Raw genomic sequence first — 21,927 nt, 5'->3', positions numbered from 1 at the left:
GAATTGTCTTCCCTTTCTATGTTACATAATTTATTTGATTCATTGTTAATTTAATAAACTTAAAATTGCTTGAAAAAGTAAAACTTTAGTATTGTTACCGATGTAATAACAGTAAACATTGGATCGACATGACATATCACAGATGGGTGTAGAGAGATACCGGTATATTAACAAGATTGTTAAATTTTGTAGTAACATCCAACGGTTTTCGGTCCGAACAATTTAGAATACAAATTCGGGTATACCGTCTGTTCCCTCGTGTCTCAGTTATGTTGCAGTTAAAATTTGGTACCTCTTCTCTCAGCTTTAGCATACATACTATTGTGAGTAGACATATTGTTCTGTTTTATTCTAACATGTTAAAAAATTTATAGCTGTACATACCTTCATAAAAATTGAGTAAACAATATGGCATCTGGTTGCTGTATGTGGGAATCTTTCCACAGTGAAATACTGGACTGAAGGGAATGTAAGTAGTTTTGCACAGATGGGGATCATCATCATCATCATCATCATCATCAATGAATTCTCTGTCAAGGCAAACTGACAAAAGCGCACACTCCTGAAACAGTTGCATTAGCATAAGAACAAACACCACAGAATAGCAGGCATTCAAAAACTACAATTCTTTGAGATCTATGCAATCTTCTTGGCGTAAGTTAGGCACAAGACAGGCATTCGAGTGCTGCCAAAGCAGTAGTGAATTTTTAATGCACCGCAAAAAAAATATTTGAGCCAGTTATCGTATAGTAGTTTCGCACCACACCACACAGAAAGGCGTTGATTGCCGCAATCAAGAAAATCTAAGGCAACAATTCCAAAAAAATAGACTACGGCCACCATTTTTTGGGGTTGTTGGGGAATTCTGTTATGTTTTCCCTCTTTAAAGCCAAAATTAACGGTTGCTGGTGTGTATTATGTGCCATTTAATTTACAAATTAAAGGGTACTGTCAAAGGAGTTTGGGAAAAAGTACATGAGACCTGCAACAACACACACATTTTTAGCTGCAGAGGCCACTCGATGTCGGTATCCAAGAATTAAATCATTGCCGCAAGATGGCAATTTTTGGAAATACAGGCATATCCCAGGTTATGCACGTACAACCACTATTTGATGGTATGTATTATCATGAATTGCCATTTCCCATACATTTATTACATTTTATTTCAATGGCACTCCTGTGCTTTTTGTTGAAAATTTTGTTTAATAGCAACAATACCCTTAATAAAGGTCCAGAGGATGGAAAGATAATGGGGGTTGTGTGTATCTTGAATAGGGTCTGACTTAATGATAATTTTACTTGTTATTAGCATTTACAATTTTTTACAAAATTAAGCCTTTTGCCATTTTATAAGAGTTGGCGCCACTAAATCTTGCTGGAAAAGTTAAGTGATTCACTAGATTTTTTTAAAAATTAAAGAGACTGCATTAATTTCCAATGTTTTGACTGGTGTTGGATGGGGTGTTGTCTGTGTTTAAAACCCAAAGAAGAATTAGCAATTAGCTGTCCATAAATTTCTAAATTCAGTCTCCTCTCCACAATTGTCCACTACCAAGTATATTATTCAAAAATAAATAAATTAATTAATGACGATTTGCCTTATTAATTGAAATTTTCTTAAAACCTAGACACATAACACAACACAACACTTAAAGCATTTGTATTGTTGGGGTTAATGCTACAGAAACGAAAATTTAGGGTATTTTTTAGTGGGATAGAAAAAACAATTGGAGGTCCTGAAGCAAACAATGTTTCGGTTTGTGGTCTTTTTTATATTTGTGGGCCGGAAACAAGTTTTCTTCGGAGTTATTCACGGGATCGTAATTTTACTTAAAGATCTTTAAGTGACAGAAATACGAAATTAAAAGACCCTTGCTATGCAATTTCCGTAAATATTAAGTAATTATACAGGGTGAGAAAGAAAGTCAACACCCCTGCTACAGAATATAGAATGTATCCTAAGAATGTACATAAATCAAGCACATGGTTAATTATGTACATTACACAATTTGAGGTAGGTCAATAAAATCTTTCGGCAATTGATTCCTCGTGAAATTCTGATCCTAAATGACGTGTTGTGTGATTCCCTTCCCGTTTAGTTTCAAAGTTGCATTCAATATGGTGGCATATTGAATGCAATTCTGAAACTTGTGCGTGTAACACATTAATCCGTTTTCCCCCTTGGTGCAATGTGTTTCTGACACGAGCAAATTCTATATTTTGTATCAGGGACGTTAAGTTTTAAATGATTGGTTTTATAGCAGCTTTTAGTAGCCTAAAATGCTAAAAAAACATTGCCAAAATAGCTGCATTCACCATTATTTTTAGTAGTGTGTCAAAATTACTGATATAACAAACCGATTTCCACCTTTACTCTTTGGAATGGACGATTCCAAAGAATTTTGTTCTTTCGTAAAGGTGGTCTCCTTAGAATTTATACACATATAACTGTGTGTACATAAGATAGAATTGCGCATAGTAATAAAATCACAAAAGTAGAGCTGCTTATTTACGACGGGATCACAATTTATATTTTAAGAATCTGTAAGGTGATTGTTAACTGATTGCCAAACCAGTATCAAGTTTTATTTATAATACAAAATAAACTTGCTACATTAAAATTCTCTCATCTAACATATGATACAATTAAAAGAAAAAAAAAGCTTATGTACAGAGTCTACCATTGAGCATATTCTTTGTTAAAGTTAAAATTTAAGTCTTTCATTAAAAAATGCTTTGTGAATAAGCGAGTGTAATCTTAATCGATCTTTTCTCTCAGAGTTTCATTTTATGTATATGCAGCCATCTCTTGTTAAATACAATTAACTTGTATACAGTTTGAGGTGAAAGTACTTTATTCTGTTGTTAGAAGTCGAAATATGCTTCACAAGTCAATTTAGTTACACATCTGTGTTTATTTAGACTGATAAACAAGTACACAATTATTAAATTTGTTTCTTTTATTAGAATACCGTAGTCTTTTGAGACTTAACTAGTAACAAAGTTCTGTAAAGAGAAAGAGAGAAAGACAGTTACAAATATGGCACGTGTCGGGAATCTTTCATTACAGTTAATATTATGCCGTTAAAGTAAAACGGGTTACATTGGACAAGCGACAAATATAAAACTTATTACAACTCAATGCGTATTTTGTACAGTAACGAAATTCTAAAAGGCACAAGTATTATTGCAGGGCTGTGGAATCGGAGTCGTCAAAAATCCCTCCCGACTCCAACTCCTTTTTACTTTATCGGATTTTTATATACATAACAAGTTGGGAAAGTATTTGACCCTCAGAGTTTTTTGCAAATCTATACATTTAGAGATCTCTTGAACCCAAAAAATTTCAAATAAAGCGAAAAATTCGAACGCGCGTATGGTGGCGTCTAATTTCTTTATTCTGTTTTAAAATATTAAATCTTACTCATTTTGAAAAAGTGTTTAAGAAACAAAATTTGACACAGTAGCATGTGTATAAAGGGCATTAATGCTATTAAAGGTCAACAGGGTATAGACATAGAAGGGGTCGTGTCATATCTCCAGTGTGGTTGAACTTAAAAATTATTGAATACATATTTATATATTGACTGTCATTGCTTAGAATGTAGAAACTTTTTTATTCCAATCGTTATTAGAGCTATATTCTGAGGTCATGTGATAAAGTAGGCTCAAAAATTCTGACGTTAACAAGTCCACCTCTGATTGGAATCAGAGTTGTGTAAAAATCTACCGACTCCACAGCCCTGTATTATTGTTAAAAACCATCAACGTACGTGCGTGGACGGTCATTAACCGATTGTACGAATGTAAATTGGTGATTTCCGCACTCTTACATCTAAATTACGTAATAAATATGCATCGGATAACAAATTTGTTAGTAATAACTTACAAAATAATAATAAAAACGTCTAGATTGCTCGACTCTGGTCGAAAAGTAAAAATATAAATAGAGATTTAAAAAAATTACGTACGAAACATATTGATACGTCACTTTACTCACGAATTTTCTAAAAGTCTACGGATAAGCTGCACGGCAATTTTCTTTGGCATTTGCTTATGAATATTAACATGTTACATTGTGTAATGCACGTTTTCTCTCTCTCATTATTATACACGGTAATTGCACAGTCCACGTCACGTAAGGCACCGATATAAATGCAGAGATGACCATGTCATGCGGTGCTGGAACCGCTGATGAAATTAAACACTTCTAATGACGTTCTCCTGAATGTTCCCAAATCTTCTAAAAGTATCTAAAAATAATAATAAATTATTTTAGTACCATTATTGTTAATTGTACAAAGGAATAATATATGCGACAGGGTGTAGAACGCTATGTTATTAATTACAAACAAACAACAGTGACGTAAACAATAAGGTTTGCTATTTGGCAAGTGACTTTTTGTATATTAAAGATAACCTACGGTGGAATAGCGTAATTAAATCACGTTTCCTATTGTGTTATGTATTAAATGTAAAAAAACCTATGGTTTGGTATAAGTAACAAAATTGGTAGCCATAGTGGAAACAAGAGTCATTAAAACATGTAATACACAGTAGGGTGCAAAAGTAGGTATAGTTATTATGGAAAAAAACAGGAGAAAAAAAACATTTATTTTTATGTACAAATTAAATCACAAACTAATAAAAGACGATAATGAGTACCAAGTATTTGTATTATTTCTCAGATTCTCAACTGTATATTAGAATACTAATCCTAATTCTTGTAACTTCCGTGTTTACATTTTATAAAAAGAGCTACAGGACATTACAATTCATAAAGTAATTGTCAAGAAAACTTTGCTGTAAACACCACAAGAAAGCCCACAATAAATTAATGTCATCTCTTCATATTTTAGTTCCAAATAATCGTCTGAACTTCGATGAATTTACACACAACTGATGTAAAACCATGCAGAATCCTGTATAAAATTTATATCGTACAGACTGTATTTCCAAGACTTGCAGTTTCAATTTATCATATCTATGAGACCATAAAAGCAAATTCTACTGTACAAAAATTTTTATTTAGTTTTCTTTGTAATAAGAAAACCTCTGCTATACTGTAGTAAGTAATGTGGCAGTATCAAATAAATTCTGTAGATACTTTGGCATTCTTTTTTAAAATAATATGAAATAAAATCGAGCATAATTGCTGACAAAAAAAAAAACTCAATTTTAGTTTATTTTAACAGTTTTATTAAATAGTTTAAGATTTTCATTACTTAACCACCTATCTTTGGGCCAAATTCTATTGTTAAGTCATCATATTGTGATGAGATTAATAATTAGAAATTACTTTTAAATTTTAATCGAGTTCTACCTTTAGACAAAATTCAGTAATTTAAACTAATTAAAAAATTAGCTTAATTTTAACCCAAAATTAATCCAGCTTCTAGAGGTATGGTAGGATCCATTTATTGTAATTGAGATAAATGAGTAAAACTATTGGTTTTATTGGCTGTCATTAATAGGAATATTAAAACAGTTATAAAATGTATAATGAAGATTTATTAATTATTGCTCCTGGTACTTGGAGTCCAAAGAGTCATCTCCCGATACAGGAAATCCTCATTAATTCAAACTCCCTTTAGTTTGTAACTGTACTTTTGTCCCAGTTGGTGGTATAGAGATTTATGCATTAAGGAATTCGGCTAGTTCGAAATACAGATACTTTGCAATTCAAAATGAAAATTCTATCCAAACTGTCATATGCATACATTAACTCTTTCGTACTGTAAGAGAACAAATCTAATCTGGTAACATTGCTTTGCTTTTACAGTAGCATATTTTCGGGTGTCACCTTATCCATGGACTACCCTTTTTTCTCTTATCTCACAAAATACGACTGGGTAAAATTGTGTTACAAGTTGCAGATTGAGATATTTAAAGGGCTTCAGGCTACTACTATTGGACAACTTGTAAGGAACCAAGTCCGAGCGTTATTTTTATTTACTTTTATTTTGCTTTTATTATATTTTTGTTTGGGGCTTATGTTTAGTTAGGATGAAGGATTCCTCATCCATCACCTTAGAAAGTTAAAAAGAGAAGATAAAACCAACTCACCGACGAAAAAAGAAAGCGCCATAGCTAACACTCGCACTCACGTGCACGCCCGAGCGGCAGATAGTAAGTCCGCACTGAAAGGGGGGAAGACCCCATAGACTTTTAGGAACTTGTTAAACCTTAAAGGAAACATCCTGATAATTGTTCAACAAAAGACTGTAAAAGGTTAAACAAAGTATTGTCGGGAATTAAGCTACCAGATAGACAAGAAAAAAATGAATGTTACGTATAAGATGTAAATGAGGGGAGTGTCTCACTTAGAAACTGTGACGTCACCTCAGACTATAAATAGCGTAGCTCAAGTGAAGACGTCAGAGGTGAGCTCTTGAAAAGAATAAGCGTTGGTGTGCTAGTAGTAGTGAACGAGGTGTCCAATAGGAAATAGTCCAAGGCGACTGCAGTATTCGATTTGTGGATCGAGGCATAGGAAAAGTCTTGAGTTGAGAAAAAGGTTCCTAGTATAATTGAGGTGATGGTTAGGATTTGTAGTTATAAGAAATTCTGTACCTAAGTTAAGGATTGATTTTTGTCAGAATTCCAAGGGGGAATAGTTCTAAGTTAGAATAAGATTGAGTTTTGTCGGGTTGACTTTGACGTTGGATTTGATTTGATTGCATAAATTTGTTGATCATTGTACATATTGTAAATAGTAATTCTAGATCTTTATTAAATATTTTTTGATTTTTGACTAACTTGTCCTTAATTTACTTCGGTGCACGCGAAAGTCCAGGCCTGGCAAACTAACAAACGCGAACCCACGTAAAGTACCCGTTAGGTACTGGCTCTCTCCGAAACAAAAATCGTTGTAGAGCGATAAGTTAAAAATAGTACTTTACAAACTTACTACTTTTTGGGCTACATTTAAGAGGAATTCAGTTTTACTTTTTATAAAATCTGTCTGGTGACCTGTGCTGCTTATGTGCAGTTTATTTATATTATTATTATTATTATTAATTAAGGAAAATAGAATATAGCTACATATACAGAATTCTATTTTCTTAATAAATTACATCAGTTACTTGGCATTTGGCACAGTACAGAAATATATAAATCTCGGATAATTCAAAGTAGCAATTATTTTTTCCCATGAATTTCAAACTAACGAGGGTTTCTTGTAAAGCAGATTCTGTTCGACTTATCCTATGTAAAACCGATAACAGTGTTATATACACTGTGTTTCAATCTTTTATTGATACTTCAGATCGCAATATATAATTATTACAGGTTGAATCTAGTTAATTTGGCAACCTTGGGATCTGGTCATTGCCAGACTACAGAAATTGATCTTTATGACCCCTAAGGAAACCACCTACGTAACCTTATGCTTATTCTATACACATATTGCAGTATTATCAAAGGTAGAGCCGAGCTTTGGGAAATAAATCAACCATTAATGCTTCTTGACTTTTTATTGTTTTGTGTAATATAAAGTCCAAACTTCGGTTTATAGGGTTGTAAAGTGAGTTGTTTTAAAACTGGTTCCCAATGTTTCTCATGTATTGACCTGACCCCCTTCGATAATATATATATTATATATGTGCAACAGCCTTCATACATAATTTTTAAAAGACATCTTTCTAGATTTATTTAAAAGCAAGAAATTAAGCAAAGTTTTACTGATCCTCTTTTAAACTTTTGTCAACCCTGTTGGTTGGAAAGCCAGAAGTCCCATTTTAAAGTAAAAGTCTATTATAGTGCTTCTCGATCTTTTTGAATAAGTGGTGTATAATTTTTGACAATGCATCGATAAGGTATGTAAATGAAAAGTGACATTGAATATCTGCAGTATTTTACATTAAAAAAAATTAACACAACTACAAAGTTTATGGCCACTGGTTGAGAATCGCTGGTCTATCATAATAGCAAATTTAAAAATATTAATTCTCACCTGACTATTTAAATAATTTGATAAATCAGAAACCATTTCTTGATAATTAACTTTTAATACTGAATGGTATTCGTGTTGATCCGACACAATTAGTTTACCATTCAACTCTAACGCTTCTTGACAAACATCGATGAACAACCTGAAAAGAATATTATTATTATTATAAAACTTTAATTTAAAATATTTTTTTGTACATCCATTAAAATTTACTTACTTATATACATTTTTCAGCATTAAAACTTTATCTACAGGATACCTTCTAATCTTATTTTCATCTAAAAATACCTTGGCGTAAGCCAATGGACCCGCATTCACCTATGTGCAAAACCATGTTTAGAAACTGAATAATTTCATCCATAAAATTTAAAAGAAACTGTAAAATTTACTTGTACGCTGATGCTACCCTGTAGTTTCAATTGTAATTTCTTTAAATCGGTCGGTTTGGAGCAAATTACTTCTTGTAGTTCCTTCACGCGACTCTGCATTTCGTCAATGGCCACTTCTATTGGGCTCAGAACTTTGATAGATTTGGAAAATACTGGGATTCTTCTTTTTACGTATGGAAAGGAATATAATGCTGTTAAAAAAATAAAAATTTTAAATACGTATTTAATATTTATGTACTAAATTTATTGTTATTTCTCTATGATGATTTGGAAGTTGATATTGATTTTAAGAGATTATTCTCTTCTTTTTTCATTAATTTTAATTATTTAATAATGCCAAAGATGTTTCTGTGATTCTTACAAAGCAATGACCAAGAGGTTACATAATATTGCATCAACCTCAATAAGTTTCTAATGAGTAATATGGGTTTTAAAGACGGCATAATGTCCCTGTCTTTAAAACCCGTCACTGGTTAGATCTGCTTGTAACGGATAAAACTGCAGCTGGTTGTACAGCCTTAATGTGCCAGACTTTACGTTTATAAAATTAAACCAAATTGTATGAAAAAATGATATGATAACACATTGATTATATAGAGTATTTACATTAAATTTCTGCTGTTATCATATAACATGTCATTGTCATTTAACAATTTAATTTATGTATCTTCATATAAGAAATCATTTTGTAAGATATTTATCACTATGAATGACTTCCGCACACTTAATTCAAAATAATTTTTAATAAAACATGAATGTAACGTTACTACCTTTCAGTATTGTCTGACGTTTCATTTGTTCTTCTGGACTTCCCCTCGGTTTATTTAAATCTTGCGTGAAAGGCGTTTCAAACATAAAACACCTTATATTATTGTTTCTTTCAAATTCAGAAATGCGATTTTTCAATTCGTCTTCGTCAAAATATGGTACTACGTGCGTCACTTGAATGTAAGCATATTTTGCATCTAAATCCCTAGAATTCACCTGTTATCGAGTAAACTAATCTTACTAAAGTAACAATTATATAAATAAATAAATGAATAAGAAAATAGTAGTATTACCTGAATAGAATCCATAATCATCTTTACGATATCCTTCCCAAATTTTTCGGAAAAAAGACAATTTAATCTCTCAGACATCTCCACTAAGGAAGTCACTTTTGGTTCTTTGTAAATGTATTCTTTACCGGATTCTTCGCCAAAATACGCCTTTTAAAATTAGATAAATATCAATTTCAAGAAAATTATGTAATATTAATTTTAGATAAACGTTACGCAATTCTTACTGGAATTAGATCTTTATCCAATTAGTGATGAGAAAAAGAGAGAGAAACTCCCGTTCCTACATTTGTCATCACAGGTAAGGAGCTGTAATGACAAATATAGAAACAGAAATGGGATAACAAAGTCTATAAACCAGAAACAAGGCAATTCAGATATATATTGGAGACAAATGTTTCAATTTGGGTCCACAGATAAGCAGGACAAGAGAGAATTTGTCAAGAGAAAGTTAAAAAAAGTAAAGAAAAATGGAGATACAAGATCTCATTTTCTGCCAGACACCATAAAAAATATGAGACCTGCAAAACTGCCTCCAGTTCCATATCGACATTTCCTCTCCAAGTAAATCGGAACCATACGATATGCAACTCAAATAACTATTCGTTTAACTATTGCTTTACCTGACCAAAGAAGGCCACTCTGTAATATCTTCCTAACAGTCGTTTCCCAGTTTTATTAACTTCGACAACTTTAGAGAATGCACTACATAACTTCTTGTAAGATGACGCCAATGCCTGAAAATAAATAAAGTTTCTTTTAGCTTTAAACATTAATTTAAGAAATTGTTTTTATACATAAAATCGTAAAAATTTTACTTCATAATTCCTACGCCTCTCGTAAATTGGAAGTATCAATTTATAAATTTCTGATATGATTTCGTATCTTTCTGCCTGGTCGAGCAGCGAGACGGACTGTTCTAGCGTCTCGATAAATGAATCCTAAATAAAAAAATTTGTGTTTTAATATATTTTTAAAATCTTAGCAAATCAAAAACTAATACATTTTTATAAAACTGATTACTTCGGTATACTGTATTTCTTGATTACCGCAGTCTTCTTTCATATTGGATTCGTCCATCTCAACATTTGGTGATATATGCTTAAATGCTTGACATCCGCTTGAAAATAATCCTTAAAATAATTGTTTCATATTTAATTTGTGATTGTACAAATGCCAAATTGGATATGTTTCATCAATGTCTTAGTTTCAATAAAGGTAAAATCCTTAAGCTTACATCAGAGAAGCCTCTGTGAAACAAAGAAGCTCAAGAAATGTTAATCAGCCATTAATTCGATCTCTTTAACATAAATTTTCTGCATTTTTCCCAAGACAAACAAAGCATCTCAAAAGTCCTTGAATTTATTGTAATCATAGTTTATCTCTGCTAAAGCATTATTACTAGTGTTGCAACGAATAGTATATTCAGCCAGGAGCGTGGCCGAATAGCCAAATATTCGGCCAAACTATTCGGATTGATTAATGATGTACGAAAATTGGCGCGCAAACTGCATTATGGCAAGGACTCTGCTCTCTATTGGCCCATCACTACGGTTCACCAATCGCGTTAATTCTTGACAGTTGTAGCAGACAGACAAGAGCGTCATGGCAGTATGTGATAAATGATGATATCAAATGTGGATAACAATGAAATGACCTACACGTGTAAATAACGGAAAAATAACAGAGAAGGACCGTGAAAATGTGAAAATAAATATGAAATTGAATTGATAACATAGTCGAATGAGTCGAGGCAGCTTATTGGCGCTAAATTTGCGGCTGTCAATGCCAAACAATTGTTGTCATAGACTTCGGAAAGCTAAATGCTTGTAATGAAAGTCACTTAGTGTGCATGGGCGAAAGCCTAGGGCCGTTCGGACTACCAAGCTGTCTTGGATCTGCGAAATCATAACTATGACTTATACCTTGAGGTACAATCACTCAGCAGTATGTATAAAAAAAAAAACCACAACACTAATTTTCTGAGAAAAATTTAATAAAAAGCAAACGTTTTCAGCCAAATCTGTACTTTGGATGTTCATAGCCATAAAACACTTATAATATAAATAAATAACAATTTTGTTCTTTAAAACTTCAGCAGTTTTTCCTTCTTGTATGTTAGAATGAAAAAATATTTCACTTAAAAATTTTATTAATTATTGTTTTTATCAGTCAAAACTAAAAACACATCATGTTTGTTTAATAATAAATTAGACACAGATCAAAACGTATTCGTTTCCAAGAAATTTATCACTTTTGACAATGTTACGAAGAAAGTAGTTTTTAATTGTAAATAAGAATACATTTTTGCTTGATCTATATGAGTTTAAATTTGTGTAAAAAACATATCTGTATACATTTTTTAAAACATTTTCTGTATTTAACACATCTGAAGACACTCGAGTAGTTCAAAGTAAAAATGCTTGATTATTTGTAATAAAAGTACCGTATTTCCTCGATTCTAAGATGCACTTTTCACCCATTTCTTATTGTCCAAACTAGATATACATTTTAAATTGATGGCATCTTACACTTGTGGTCCAACAACAACTATCAACAGTCACTGCGATTGTATCAATTTGGATTTTCGGCAATAATGTTTAACGTTCATGTCACATCACTTAAATAAGCTATGTTGAAAATTAGCTTTTAAACATCTTTTTACATTTTAAGAAGCATTCAAGATGACATTATGATGCTGGATTACAACGAATAACTAACGCATATGTGGAAAAGCATGTAAATAGAGCTACCGAGCATTACCTGTGTCATGGCATTTCTGTTATTTTTCTAATTTGACGTTAATTAACAAAATTTAATAAAATTGATTATTTAAAAACTTTCCTCCAAAAAAAGAAATCTTGAAATTAAATTTCAAACATGCGGTATATCTTAAAATTGTCTCGACTCACTAAATGTGGTACAGTATACTCTCACTAGTCTGTCCATTCCTTGTACAGAAGGATGCTAAATTAATGAGTATGTATAGGCCTAAAGGCATTGAATGACATGACCAGTCCTTTGGCATAGATTTTTTTAGAGCAGATGGGTGAGTAATGTGGTGCATCAAAATGAAACCTAAGTACAGTCAACCCCCTATAACACTTTTGATTTTTCCATTTTATATGAATTCCATGTTGTACGAGTCACTTAGATTTTACAAATACGTGAGCTGTTCACAGCCCGGTACACGTATTTGTAAAATCTAAGTGACTCGTACAACATGGAATTCATATAAAATGGAAAAATCAAAAGTGTTATAGGGGGTTGACTGTACTTAGGTTTCATTTTGATGCACCACATTACTCACCCATCTGCTCTAAAAAAATCTATGCCAAAGGACTGGTCATGTCATTCAATGCCTTTAGGCCTATACATACTCATTAATTTAGCATCCTTCTGTACAAGGAATGGACAGACTAGTGAGAGTATACTGTACCACATTTAGTGAGTCGAGACAATTTTAAGATATACCGCATGTTTGAAATTTAATTTCAAGATTTCTTTTTTTGGAGGAAAGTTTTTAAATAATCAATTTTATTAAATTTTGTTAATTAACGTCAAATTAGAAAAATAACAGAAATGCCATGACACAGGTAATGCTCGGTAGCTCTATTTACATGCTTTTCCACATATGCGTTAGTTATNCAGCAAGTGATAAATAGAATAAGTTTTTTTTTACATTTATTACCTTTAAAATACAATTCTAATAATAATGAAAATAACATAAGGTTATTTAATTTTAATGTGACAAATGTGCACGATTTTCTTTGTACAACTTTAAAATCTGGTTGCTTTTTGGCCATCTTCAGTCTGAAGTCATCTTCGAGTTGCAGTCGGTGACGATGTTTAGTTTTCATGTTAGTCATGGCCGAAAATTGCTATCGCAGAGGTATGTTGTGCAAAATGGTAGTAAATATTTTATTGCCACTTTGCTGACATGATAATAATGATAAGTTTTTGTTTCTTGCATAAGAATTTCATTTAGGTATTGTCACAAATGCATTTTTTGATGAAATTTAGAGAATATTTTTAGTTATAAATGAATGAATTTGTGCATATGACATCATGTTGTAAATTGCCGAATTTTTGATGGTCCACCCATTATTTTTTTGATTGCTTCATCTCATGCATTTAAATTTTAAATCGACCGATTTTAGATTGCCGCGTGTACTCCATGCAATTTCGTGTGCCCCTGGGGTACGCATACCACTAATTAGGAACCATCGTTATTTATTTTTATAATGTTGGCAGAAGTGACTTCACTTTCTCAAAAGAAAAAAACAAAACATTCAACCGATGATACAGTTGATTGAAATATGACTTTTTCACTAGCAATTAGATGATTTGTTCAAAAACAATAAAATATATTCATTATTGATATGTTATTAACATATTGCTCAAAAATATATTACTAAATCTGTTTTAAATAGTCTTTTTATATTTATTGATAATGCACTTCATTCTAATTTGAACAATCTTTTAGAAATATCTAAACGTAAGATTTTTTTTCTAAAAGTGAAAGTTCCAAATCAACTGATGATTATAACGATTTAAATGTAATATTTACACGGGAAGTCAGTAATTAGGTTATAAATTGACACTCATCCTTGTATTATCATTGTATTTCAGAATAAATACAAATGCCTAATACTATGAAAATTACAAAATAATTTACCTTTCTGCCTCAAGTATTCAGCTTGTAATGCTGCTATGTGGATGTAGCAATGTGCAGCCTGCAATATAAAATTCAGTTTCAGTTGTAATAAAAATTAATTTATTATATTCATTTTACAAATATTACTTTTTATAATTAGAATGTGTCTATAAAACTTAATTTAATGATTATTATACATGTAAATAATATAAATAAACATAATGTCTACCATGCTTTATAATACTAATTTGTCCTGGAGACTATTAAGTAGTGTAAATAGTGTAATTTGCACCTCAAAATTTGAAGTGATTATCATTTTGGCTTACTTATCCAAAATAATTGTATTTGTATCGCAGATCGATTTATAATTACCTATGCACACCCATATTAACCAACTGACAATTGTAAACCGAATATTTATCAAACGTTAAACTAGAGACTATCATAAAACAATTTTATTGAATGCTAAACCAATCATAAAGTGAGAATTCACTGCATATTTGATATATTTTCTGATCATTTATATTATCTGTACATTTTGTGTATGTTTATTTCAAATATTAGATATTTTAATGTTTGTTTTAATACACCTGGGTGATCTGCTGAGAGGATGTCTCCAGGGAGGACTTTCTATGGGGAAGCTGGTCCTAATTTAGGAGTTACCATAAAAATTTAATTTATTTTTGATTGTCTATAGTCTTTATGTAATAAATCACTAATAAAATGTTCATATGAATATTGCACCATAAAATCATTTGATCAATATTGTACTATGCATCGTAAGACCGCCAGTGCTGGTGGCATTTCAGCAGTTGCCAAAGAATTAATTACATTGGAACACGGCTGAAAAAAGTGAGAAGGAGGTTGTCACTTTTTTCAGCCATGTTGGCATGTGTACTATAGCTGCTTCTTCCCTTACAACAGAACACATTTCTTCTGCAAAGAGTTCTTCAATTTTCATCTGTGCATTGAAATTGGATAATGACACATTATGACAACTTAAAGTATTAATGTTTTCCTCCATTTTATCATCAGTTACATGTTCGTTTGCAGCTTTAGTAAATCTCCCATGCTTAAAACTATTTTCAATCATGTAATTTTGTTACAGCTTTCTTTAAAAATATGAAGAGCATCCATAAATCTTTTATGACAACTTTCCTGCATTCATTTTCGTGATTTCAGTATTGGAGAAGTCAATTATGCATTTCACAGTGATAATATGCCTTCATAGTTCGAATTACACCCCAATCACAAGGTTAGATGAATGATGTACTAGGACAAATATGAGACTTTTATAAATAAATAAAAATCAACACCTTTAAACATCCAGCAAATCGTTTTTTAATATTTAAAAATGCTTTCGAACGCTTTTATAAGACTTTTATGTGAATTAAATTGCTTGTCACTTGATGCACCATGCAATTGTCAAATAACAGAAGGATCTTGTGCTTAACTTTCCAGTCTTTAAAATTGCTGCCGTCATTCAGACATTGTTATTAGAACAATAAACAAATGGTAATGTTCTCACATCCTCAAACAACAAAGGGTTTTAGTTTTTTCCTATGATCGTCAAGCCCTCTTCTCCAGCCATGCTTACACACGACCATCAGACACTCTTTATAAGTCTTGCAGCTTCATGCTTGTTCATTTTCGAACAAGTAATGTGTTCAGGCATAGCATAGAAATAGAGGTCGGTTTCATCGGCACTATAAACATTGCAAGATGAAAATTCAGAAGAGAGTTTAGACCATTTTTCTGAAGAGAAATCTGCATCTTTTTCTTCTTCACATGTCACTTGTAAACGATGTTTTCATATTTTTCCTGCAAGAAAACTATCCATCAGTTACAGTAAAATTTTCTTTCCCCATTATTTTAAAGCAAATTCTTTGGCTTTCTAACAAACGAGTAGACTATTAGTCATCACATCTTTCTCTCGTACTTCCATAAACCATAACTTAAAAACTGTTTTGTCTCCTAATATTTTTCAAAACAATGCCTTTCAATTTCATCATTCTCATTACGTGCTGCTTTTTCAAAATTGTTTTATGTTCTTCATAAGCAAACACAATGAACACTGTTAGATTTTCAATTTGTCTACAGACTTTCTTTTAATCATTTTTGGAAGGTTGTCTTAACATTATAAAATCTTTAATTTGTCCTTCAAAGACATTTCATTATGTCTTCTTGTCGTGCACTTTATCCATGACATAAAGATTGAAATGGATACAGTACAATAAATAGATCTTGAGAAGTGTTGAAATCAACTTACCTTTTGTAAAATACAGTATGTGCCAAAATACAATACAATACTGAAATGAAAAGATTAACAATATTATCTTGTTGTCACCATGTGAGTTTCAGTATTATATATTTTGGAGCATACTGTACAGTGGTGTAAAGCTGGAGCTTCTTTCATACCATAAACATACCATTCTAAGCATGTATGCATGTACAGGAATTGTCTGATGAATGTATAGCATGGTGATCTTGAATAATCTTGAAATAATAGCCTCCAAACTGCTACTGATCTACATTTCCAGATTTTTCCCACGTTTTGTCTGGTTGTGCACTCTTTGGAGAGGAGAACGACTGAAGCAGACAACAGGACATAAGTGTGGAAGACTGCATACAGTTGTCTGAAATTGCTGGTATCACCAATATGTAGTTTCTTATGATTATTTGTTTAATGTGATCATAAACTGATTACATTAAGCAATGAATTTTGTATAAAAAATGCATGAATATCTTGGGAGTTTGAAAACTGATTACAAGAAGAGACCAATAACAATAAACACGATTTTAATAAGTAGTATCCACTGTAAATCATTTTTAAATAAAGGTAACTATTTCTAGGATAAAATTAAAAGACAAATAGATGAAGATAGTCTCTTTGATTGGAAACATTTAGAAAGATATAGCTTTGTATTCTAACTGGGACTAAACATATTTATTTTTTCAAGTATAATTTATACCAGGGATGGCCAACACGTAGATCGCAGTCGACCACAAAGGTTTTAAAAGTAGCCCGCGAAGCTAAAGTTGAACAATTTGCTTTCACTTAAATTAATGTTTAAAAATCTTAATTCAATAATTTATTCTTACAATAATAGACTGTCTGTGCAACGTACCCATACTGTTTGTATTTATCCCAATGAACAATGCAAATGAATGTTAACGCATGCGCATATAAAACTTCTAAAATTGTTTGCCCATATTCATAGTCGCCCGCAGACTATATTTTACCAAAAAAGTAGCCCCTAAGGGATAAAAGTTTGGCCACACCTGATTTATACAGCAAAATAAATATTATAGCTGTCATTTGTTTATTAATGAGATCAATTTCTCAGTTATCAATCACATAAATATGAAAGAATATGTTATACCAGTATGCCAAACTATGTTATACCAGTTGTAAGTATGAATTTTTCATTATGACTATGAAATCCTCTACTTTTGTTAACCTTTCTGTGAGATATTGTATTGTTAAAACCATTTTAAGGAATAAAACTTCAATTTATGACATCAAGTCTACAGAAAATAAAATGAGTTATTTAACAATAGTTTTATAGGAATTAATTAAGTCACAAAAGTGGAAACTAAAGTATATAATATTCTTTTAGACTTAAAATAACATATTACATGAAAATCGATCTTATTTCTTATAATTATGCTATAATAAAAATAAAGAACTTAATATACTTCGGAGTAATCGGCATTCTTGATGTGATTTCGAGCCATGCTTTCCAGCCACGTTTTCCGAAGAGCGGGAGTGGCCGAATAACTATTGGCCAACTGATGCTGCAAATCGATAAACATTTCCGGATCATTTTCGTGTTCTTTCATTTGTACGGTAGCCATTAATACCGTGCGTATACGTTTGGTTAAATCTTTAACTTGAGACGGGAAAGCTTATACATAAAAGAAATTTACTCTAAATTACACATTAATTATAAATTTCTGTAAAATAAGAATAAAATTTTTTACCGGAATGTTGCATTGCTTTATCGCTATTACTGTAATTATTAATTATAGATAAACTTTCTTGGAACTGCGAACTGTTCAGTCCTACGACGTCTCCAAGAAGTTGAGATACGGCAACAATCAGCTAAAATATAAATTAAAAATTATTCAAAATATCTCCAATGCCGACTTAACAGACTTAACTTAATAGAATATTGTAAATAATTTTTTAAGAAATTTTCACGATTAAAAAATAAAGTTTTAAATATTCTATTCTCTTTAAACTGTGTAAATGAAAAATATTTGAATTTTAAATGCTACAAGTTACATTTCAATTGTACTTGTAAGATTTAAAGAGCTGTATGTTCTGGAAAAGATATTACAAACAAGTATATTGTGACTCATCGTAAGTTCCCGACTATTCAGAGAAAATATAACTAGTGTTCACTTCAGTGTTTAGGATGACTCATCACACAAAGATAAATTATCTTGACAAAGCATCACTCCATAGAAACAAATAAGCCAAAAATCTGATATCTGTTTCATTAACGTCTTATATTCATTAAGTTAGAGCTTTAACAGTATTATAGTGAAAATTAATAATCTTCAGAATGATATTAAAAAGGCTTGGATTCGATATATTGGGATCATTCAGAAGTTTTGTGTGTGTGAATAATGCTTATAGACCAAAAGATGATGGTATGAAAAGATATATTTACCTCTAAATCTTATGACAACAATATTATGTGTATTTCATTAAAAAGTTTTAAATATAACTTATAATTTAATATAACGTTAAACTGTGTTTGTTATGTTACATATAATTAAATTATATGTTAAATATGTTTTATTAAACATAATTAATAATTAATGTTTAATTATGTTAAACATTTAATGACAAAAATAATAAATTAATTTTAATTTTTTTAAATATATTAAAATATTCTATATTCATAAGAGAAAGAACTGAGCTAAGTGAATAAATTATTTAAAAATCAAAAACAATAATCTTTAAACAATGTTTAATTTATGTCAATTTAATACAGTAGATCCCAGCTTTCGTGACTTAATTGGTTCCTGAAAGACTGTCATTAAATAAATTGTCATATTCACAGATTCACCATCATAAAATAAGATTCTATTCTTAAAAATACAGATTTAACAATATATTATATAGCTATAGACAATCTCTTAAATATGACATTTTATACAGCCACAACAGAAAATGCATGTCATTTGTAAAAACAGAGGACTGTACAGTGGTCATAAAGCAGGAATCTACTATATTCAAATTAAACAATTTTGAGAAAATGCTTACTTGTAAGTGTACCCTTGTTAGACTTCTACGTCCAGTGAATTCAAAATTACTCCTCATTAATAAATACAAGAGCGCACAAGCTTCATTTCGCACGGTCGATAATTTAGAATTACAACATCTTAACAGCTAAAGATCAATTTTAAATAAATCTTATGTCAATTTAAAATCTTATAACGTTTGATATTTTATACATAATAAATATAAATTTAAACTTACTTCAAAACATAGTTTACCACATAATAAATCACTACCTTTAAATAAGGCCATTGGAAACTGGGGGGAAAAAAAATAATGGTTAAAGATTATAATGTTAAATCATCTAAAATCTTAACATTTGTATTTTTATTTTTTACCTTATTAATAAATGCACGCAAAGATGCAAACAAATGTTTCAGTAATATTTCAGACTGTCCGACTTGCAAAAATGACAAATATATTTCAAAAATTTTCTGCATGATAATATTATCTCCGTCATTCTGAAGCAAATTTTCCTTAAAATGAAAACAATATAAGCCCAAAACGTCAAGAGCTATAAGTCCAACTTCCGTCGCCATGTTTGCCTCTAAGAGAGCTCGATACAAATTGTCCGATTCTGAAGTCGGACCTAGAAATAAAAATGATTGCACTTTTACATAAATACACAATGTTATTTCAAGTTAATTCGATACCTAACAAGGAATGCGTGTCAGTTTATTAAGAATAAATTGCGATAAAATACTGCCATTCCAATCAATATATCAGTAAAATTTATTGTCATCTGTCTAATATTAGTGCTTGCTTTTCCAAAATACATGCATGTGTAACATTCGAAAGTACGAAATATGGAGGAAACGAAGAGTAAACACACTGTCATAAAGTCTACAGATAAAATTATTGTTTGTTTAATTATCCACAGCAATAATTTTAACATACTTAAATTAAAAGTACAGTATCATATAAGACAATCTCACTGTTGTTATAGTAAATAATTTCTATAACTAAAAAACTTCTCGAATATAAAGAAAATACTTGCACTTGTATGTTACTGAGCAACAAATGCGTCTGTAGACTTACAGTAGATTCAAAAGCATAATCATTATTTAAAAATAATGACTGGTTATCTACACCAAAATGTTATCCAATTAAAAAATAAAATATCAGCATTAAATGATTTATATTTGTAACATTACCACATTCACAGAACATAATTTAGAAACAATTACATTCCCAAATTATGTTTTTTCCTTTGCCTGAGATGATGTTTATAAAATGCCAAAAGTGTTTGTGGTGATGTTACAACTAAAAATCGTTTAACGCTGATAGACAGCGGTTATTTCATTCTTTAACTGCACATTCATTGTTTAGTTTTTCTGAACAAAGTTTTCCATTTCAAATATTGTAGCATATTTCAGAAGGGTAAATGGTAATACAGATCAACCACTGAATAGCAATAACTCAACAGTACATTCCATATTACTAATTATATGTTTTCATTGTCAAAGATCTAAAGATAGTTATAAATTTAAATTATTTATATGTTAAGTGCAGATTGATGTTGAATGCTAGTAGTTTGATACTACTAGCATTTATATCTTTCATTTTAGAAGCCAAAGTTGATGTAAGTAACATGAAATAAAACATAGAGTTAGATAGAGTTAGAGAGATTGTCAATTAGACAATGTGTTCTAAACAGAAAGCCATCCATGTCCATTAAGTAAACAAGTCTGGCAGTCATGGGAATTTTAACAGTCTTCCCATAATTCTATTTGGATTAAAAATGTCATAAAATTAGTATAGAATTTGTACTAGACAGACGATGATAAATCTTAATGATATTTTGTAATTATAATATTTTATAGCCATTTGTTCTTAACAAATTTTGGTAGAGATTCCTTGTAAGAAGAATAAATATATATAAAGATAAATATTTACTTATGGAATGTGTTTCACTGAAAGTATTGTTGCCCTGTTGTGGTATCCAAACTGGAACAGTTCGTGCAGGAAGAGTCATAGCTTTACTTGTCGACTTTTTCATATTTTGATTTCTACAAAATATTTTCAGATTTTTATTTTAAAAAATATATAAATAAAGAAATTTACAAAATAATTTATTACCTGATATGTTTCTTTCCGACATATTTGAATTGATGTAAACAAATTCTAACGAAGAAAAGTTCAAATATTTTTAAAATGTTTATTTCTTTATTTATTTGTAAATTAAAAAAAAAACAAAAAATGCTTACTCTAAAATATGAAAAAAATTAAGAACATCTGATTCGCTGCAATGCTGCCACCAACCAATTATTAATTCTGTAAAAATTTCATTTATTTATAATTAACCATATTTAATTTTGTGATCTTTTAATTTTAATTTTATTTAAAATGGTAAATTATGATTAAAACCTACCTTCGTTTACATTTTTAATTATATAAAGAAAGCATACAAGCAGATGTTTAATTTCGGAAGAATCGATTTTATCTAATCGTGACAGACCCACATTGCTTCCGAAAGGAAATGACTGTGATCTAAAGTAGAATTTTAAGAATGTTTACTTCGGTTTAAAAGAAAATTATCTTGATAGAAAGAAAGCAAATAAATTTATTTTGTAGTT

The 21,927-nt window shown here is 30.6% G+C and overlaps 1 protein-coding gene across 1 annotated transcript in view; it reads right to left on the bottom strand.

Annotated features, from left to right (window-relative positions):
- Nucleotides 1–2,948: 2,948 nt before the first annotated feature.
- The window catches only part of LOC111618792 (dedicator of cytokinesis protein 9-like), a 105,249-nt gene continuing 86,270 nt past the window's right edge, over nt 2,949–21,927 (bottom strand). The window contains 19 exon segments of the mRNA XM_023360362.1: nt 2,949–4,256; nt 7,958–8,096; nt 8,172–8,272; nt 8,344–8,534; nt 9,114–9,327; nt 9,405–9,551; nt 10,025–10,138; nt 10,220–10,342; nt 10,425–10,534; nt 14,080–14,137; nt 17,758–17,966; nt 18,043–18,163; nt 19,337–19,462; nt 19,553–19,609; nt 19,690–19,940; nt 21,248–21,360; nt 21,431–21,475; nt 21,559–21,625; nt 21,723–21,841. Coding sequence (XP_023216130.1) covers nt 4,176–4,256; nt 7,958–8,096; nt 8,172–8,272; nt 8,344–8,534; nt 9,114–9,327; nt 9,405–9,551; nt 10,025–10,138; nt 10,220–10,342; nt 10,425–10,534; nt 14,080–14,137; nt 17,758–17,966; nt 18,043–18,163; nt 19,337–19,462; nt 19,553–19,609; nt 19,690–19,940; nt 21,248–21,360; nt 21,431–21,475; nt 21,559–21,625; nt 21,723–21,841 — 2,386 coding nt within the window. The 3' untranslated portion in view covers nt 2,949–4,175.

This window comes from Centruroides sculpturatus, unplaced genomic scaffold (genome assembly GCF_000671375.1).
Source record: "Centruroides sculpturatus isolate CEXI.00-Female unplaced genomic scaffold, Cexi_2.0 scaffold13, whole genome shotgun sequence".
Taxonomy (NCBI): Eukaryota; Metazoa; Arthropoda; class Arachnida; order Scorpiones; family Buthidae; genus Centruroides; species Centruroides sculpturatus.
Note: the sequence above shows the minus strand (reverse complement) of the source record. Positions and strands in the feature narration are given on the sequence as shown.